The sequence below is a fragment of the Tachysurus fulvidraco genome, chromosome 19 (assembly GCF_022655615.1).
Source record: "Tachysurus fulvidraco isolate hzauxx_2018 chromosome 19, HZAU_PFXX_2.0, whole genome shotgun sequence".
Classification (NCBI taxonomy): Eukaryota; Metazoa; Chordata; class Actinopteri; order Siluriformes; family Bagridae; genus Tachysurus; species Tachysurus fulvidraco.
This window is the reverse complement of record NC_062536.1, coordinates 7,727,630-7,732,629: the sequence shown is the minus strand read 5'-3', so window position 1 is coordinate 7,732,629 and position 5,000 is coordinate 7,727,630. Positions and strand designations below refer to the sequence as shown.

At 39.6% G+C, this 5,000-nt stretch overlaps 2 protein-coding genes across 4 annotated transcripts in view; both read right to left on the bottom strand.

Annotated features, from left to right (window-relative positions):
- Nucleotides 1–1,327, bottom strand: part of taf3 (TAF3 RNA polymerase II, TATA box binding protein (TBP)-associated facto) — a 52,501-nt gene extending 51,174 nt beyond the window's left edge. The window contains exon 1 of one of the 2 annotated variants that reach the window (XM_047804358.1): nt 1,026–1,327. Coding sequence is in view for 1 of the 2 variants with exons in the window: in XM_027153945.2 (XP_027009746.2) it covers nt 444–609 (166 nt within the window). In the remaining variant the exon portion in view is untranslated. Of the gene's footprint in view, nt 1–443; nt 988–1,025 lie in introns of those variants that run through there. The other variant, XM_027153945.2, reaches the window with a different exon arrangement.
- A 1,197-nt stretch (nt 1,328–2,524) lies between these two features.
- The window catches only part of atp5f1c (ATP synthase F1 subunit gamma), a 4,527-nt gene continuing 2,051 nt past the window's right edge, over nt 2,525–5,000 (bottom strand). The window contains exons 5-9 of one of the 2 annotated variants that reach the window (XM_027153947.2): nt 4,928–5,000; nt 4,565–4,629; nt 4,203–4,358; nt 3,972–4,068; nt 2,525–2,657 (exon numbers count right to left, since the gene is read on the bottom strand). The exon at nt 4,928–5,000 is cut by the window's right edge and continues 71 nt beyond it. In XM_027153947.2, coding sequence (XP_027009748.1) covers nt 2,654–2,657; nt 3,972–4,068; nt 4,203–4,358; nt 4,565–4,629; nt 4,928–5,000 — 395 coding nt within the window. In that variant the 3' untranslated portion in view covers nt 2,525–2,653. Of the gene's footprint in view, nt 2,658–3,967; nt 4,069–4,202; nt 4,359–4,564; nt 4,630–4,927 lie in introns of those variants that run through there. The other variant, XM_027153948.2, reaches the window with a different exon arrangement.

Below are 5,000 nucleotides of genomic sequence, written 5' to 3'. Positions count from 1 at the left end.
CCTGGTGTGTGACCTGTTTATACACAAGTTCGTCACTTACCATGACAGTTTCTAGGGTATCTTTATTACTAACAACAACAACAAAGCATCCTATACAACAACAAGTTGTATAGCACTTTCAAACGTCCAGAATCTACCCAAAGGAACCATCGTTTTATTTTTACATACATGTATTTTTTTTCTATTCCCATCAATGTTGTCTCTGTGTTCCTGGAGTCTTATGCCACTAAACTTGAATCTTACCAATTCGGATTCAAATCCAAATAACTTTCTCATATAAATATACTCGATGTTGACGGTTAGCCACATGCTAACTAGCCCGGCTAAGCTACTCTAGCTAATGTTAGCTTGCTAGGACACAGATGTAAACATGTAAACACGGATGGGTTTAGGTGCATATTTGTAGCTTCTCGGTGGTATGGTATACGAGGTTAGACACTCACAGAGCTCGGAGTAACGATGACAACACCGTGCTAGCTGCTGTAAATAGCGCTCCAGCACGTCAGAGAGCAGCTCACAGGCGGAGAGCTGCACCGCGTCCCAGCCGAGAGCTTGGCAGAGCTGCGCCACCGCCACCCGCATCAGCGAGCGCGCGTAGCTCTCACACATCTCCCCGACGACCACGAACCTTCAAATCCACGAAACCGCGCTATCTGGCTTCGTTTATGTAACATTTACACGAATAACAACGGTGGCGCTTCTTCCATAGTAGGCGCCATCTTTAGTTTCAGGAGTGACGAGTACCGAGCAATCGATTAGGCATGCGCAAAAGAGCCACGTCTGATCGATGATGTTTACGTTCTTGAGGCATCCTTCATGACACCGTTCACACGTGGAGTACACGTATAAACGTCACGTTTACGTACGCAGTGTAATATGTACTTAGGTTAGTCAGAAGTTTTCAGTTTTGAATCAGATGGACGATCACAGAGCGATCGATAAGGCTTTTTCAATGAGCTTCGTTTGTTTACTTTTTTTTGTTTACTCAGCTTCGTACCGGATTTCTTTAACAGTTACGTTCTTACGTTATGCGCTTTAGTTGAGTAAATAATAACGGCGGCAGTTCTTCCACTGTATGTGCCATTTTTCGCGTCCTAAGTGCAGAGCGCAGATAAATCGATGGAGTGATGGATGCGAGGAAACTGGCTTTTTTTGTTTACGTCTCTGTTTCGGTCTCAAGGCTGCTGGTAGTCTTGTTGATTCTGTTGGTAGGCGCTGTTTGGAAGATGCAAATCCGCTAAAATCCGGACAGTTTATAATTCATCTTCTGAAATAAGTTTAAAGCTATCGTTATTTTTTTTGATCCCACGTTGGGCGCCATTTTTAGTCCCCCTGCAGATCATTACTGCGCGTGCGCAAAGGAAAAGCATGTTTTCTTTCATGCTAAGGCACATGTTCCTAACAACACTTTAGTGTTTTCCTTGCTATAAGGCACTTACTTCCGATCAGGACCTGAGAATTAGCTGATTAGTTGGATCAAGAGATAAAGAATGTGGTAGCTCAGTGGTTAAGGTGTTGGGCTACTGATCAGAAGGTTATGAGCTCAAATCGTAGGTCAACCAAACTGCTACTGCTGGGCCCCTGAGCAAGGCCCTTAACCCTCAATTACTCAGCTGTATAAATTGTAAGTCACTCTGGATAAGGGTGTCTGGTAAATGTAATAGGAAATACTTGTCTAAGACAAAGACTTCGCTTGGGACAGAAGCAGCCATCATCGGTTACTTTTTCTGACTAATCCATTAAGCAGATTTGATTTTGTAATTGTGCTTTAAACTGCCACTAAACTAATCATGCACCTAAGGGAATTTAAAACCGACTGGAACCCAGTCTCACCTTTTCACATGAAGCGATGGATAAAATGAGCCCGGATCAAAGACCTCACCTCGCAAGGATCCGGTAGCAAATATTTAAATAATGAATATGTTATCTGGGCCAAACTAAACTTTCCCTTGTGTAGTGATATCAGAAGGGCTAATCAACGACCCCAGACTTCCTCGGACTTATTAAACTGCAGTCATGCAACACCACTGAATGTGATCCTGTGACACTCGACTCTAAATGTTTATTAAAAAAGGAGAACGGTTCATGTTGCAAAGGGATAATGAGGAGGCCAAAGTTGTTTTGATCTCCAATTATTAAAAGCAACAATGCAAGCCTCATGAAGTCAACTGGGTTCATCAGTAATCGGTTCAAGGTAATTTTATCTGCTTCATTAAAACAGAGTGCATTAGTGAGAGTTTACTGATGGGATTAATTCAGTGGGCCTTTTGAAATATAGTACTTATTTCAATTTCTCTGTACCTTTGACCTTTGGGCACCTGATAAACCCTCACACACACACGTGGTAAAAGCTGTGAAAGTGTTTTGATAAAGAAGGAGAGGCACCTACACCCATCATCAGTGCCAGCGGTAAGACATACAAAGAAATCTATCAATGAGTCATAGTTAATCCTCAAGAACTGTTCAGTCTTTGTGTTAATTTCTAACATTTAATTTCTAATAAACAAGAGACATTCAAAATGGGTGGACATGTCAATGTAAGAGTTTTATTTACTGATATTTTACAAACAAGGACAAATAGGCTTTCAATTTTATTCCAGATGACTGAACAACAAATAATTTCTTCCATGATCACACTGGCCTGCATGCTTCTTTATCTGTGGGGGAGAAAGAAAGAAAAAGTTTTTTTTAAACAAACAATCATGAAGCTCTGCACACCACTCAGAGTTTTCTCAGTGGAATTAGATTATAAGAAGAAGCAGGCTCAAGGTTATGACATGTTTTAAATGAGTTTTATTTACTATGTTTGCTCTTCTATTAATCAACAGGAATCCAAACAATCCAGTTGTCACTGTAATCAGATTTCAGATTTCTTTCCCTTTACTAATTAAGTCACTAATTCCATTTCAAGATTGAAATGGAAATCTCCTAAAGATGTATTCCAGGATAAACCTTGAGCCTGCTACACAAAAAGCTGCTAAACTCCCAAGACCCTTCTTTAATAAGTGTAGGATGGGGGACGTCTACTGACACCAGGGTGGGTTTAAGTAGCACATAGCTTATGCAGGCTTATTAATCTTCAGACACATTTACGTTTATTTAACTACATAGGGTAGCTGTGCATCTGAAATGCTCCACAAGTCAGATAGTGTACAATTAAAACAGCAATCTGTTCAGGAAATGAGATCTCGCATATTTGCTAAAATAAGTATACATTTTTATATATAATTCATATATAATATATATGAAAAATGTCTACCTGGTCATATTCTTTCTTTTTGTGGAAAAAAAAAATCTACCAGATTTTCTAGCAAAGCTTATAAGAAGAGCAGAATAAGTGGCTCTCACTTAATCATAACTTAACACAAACGTTTAGACCACAGAATTTGTGCTATTCAAACACACCCACAGTGTTACAATTTATTGCTGCTTCACTCTGTTTACCTCCATCATTGGAATTTATACAAGGTGCAAGATAGTGAGTAGAAGAAAGAAATCAAGGTGGTGGGAACAAATTAAAATGAATGTGAGTAATGTGATTAGTATACAAGAGATGAACAAATGCAATGACAAAATACATGACAAAAGAAGCTGAAATAAACCGAAAGTCATGACAATGAATGCCAGTTAAAAAGAGGATGAGGTGAAGAGGCCCGAGTGTCAAAATGAAATCCAGTACAACTGACATTACTAACATCATAATTCTGTAAAAACTAGTGGATTTCACCCTTATAATGGAACTGAAGGCTATTCATGTCTAAGATGAAATACCCTTAGATTGAATGTTAGCATATTACCACACTCAGACTGCTAATGGTAGGCCGATAAACTACCGGAACATGTTGGAACTCGGGGGCAATTAAATGAATTATGGTGTTTAAAAAAATAAATTTAAAAACAAAGACAGATCATTAAGAGTGAAGACGGAGGAAGAGAGAGAGTGAATCAGTATACACAGATAGAGATCTTACAGAGCAGCAGCTCCAGAGATGATTTCAATCAGCTCCCTGGTGATCACAGCCTGGCGAGTGCGGTTGAAGGTCAGGGTCAGCTTGTCAATCATCTCAGCTGTAGGAGAGAAATACAAAAATAAGGACTTTTTATATAAAGCCATTGTTGTGATAACTAATTTATTTGAGGAAAAATAAACTTAAGGAAAGATCTGGTGCCGAGAGGAGAAGTAAGGTGGGTGAGTGACTCACAGGCGTTCTTGCTCGCGTTGTCCATAGCGGTCATCCTAGCACTCTGCTCGCTGGTGGTGGATTCTTTCAGCCCAAAGTAAATAACATTGACCAGGGCAAATTCCTGGTAGTTCCTGAGCACATCAGCATCAATGTCATCATAGATGCCCATGTTCTCTGCATGAAAAAAAAAAACATATATAGAAAATAATCATTAACTGTACGTGTAATAAATGTTGACAACAGATTGATAGTTCATCTACAGCACATTACCACATTGTCCAGTGGAATTCTTTTCTTGTCGTTTTAGAGCTCAAAATGTTATAAATAAGAAAACATCTCCAGAAAGTACAGAAAGGCCCTAGCTTTGGAAGCAGGCCTACCTGAGCTTGCAACTGTGTCAATGGAAAACACGGGCTTCTCGGTGGTCCTGTAGGAAATTACAGACCTGTAAAAAAATTCAAAACAAGTTAAAGCTACATGATTTCTGAAGAAAAAAAATTCTTTGCCCACTTGTAGAGGATCATTTATCATGGGTTCTGCTGTTTTCTCCAGGCATAAATCACAGACTTGATAGGAATTCAAAGAACTGCATTCTGTGCACTACAGAGAATATATAGAATAAATAGAAGTTACTAAATAAATGAGGTCTGTACAACTTTCAGGGGTAAGAGGGATTACCTGAGCTGGTGTATGAGATGTGTGTTGTGATCTGATTATAGACACTTGCTGTGTTAGAGACTCACCTGAATCTGTTGTAGATGATGGTGCCCTGGTCGAACTCATAGCCGGAGTTAATCAGCTCTGTGGCGATGATCG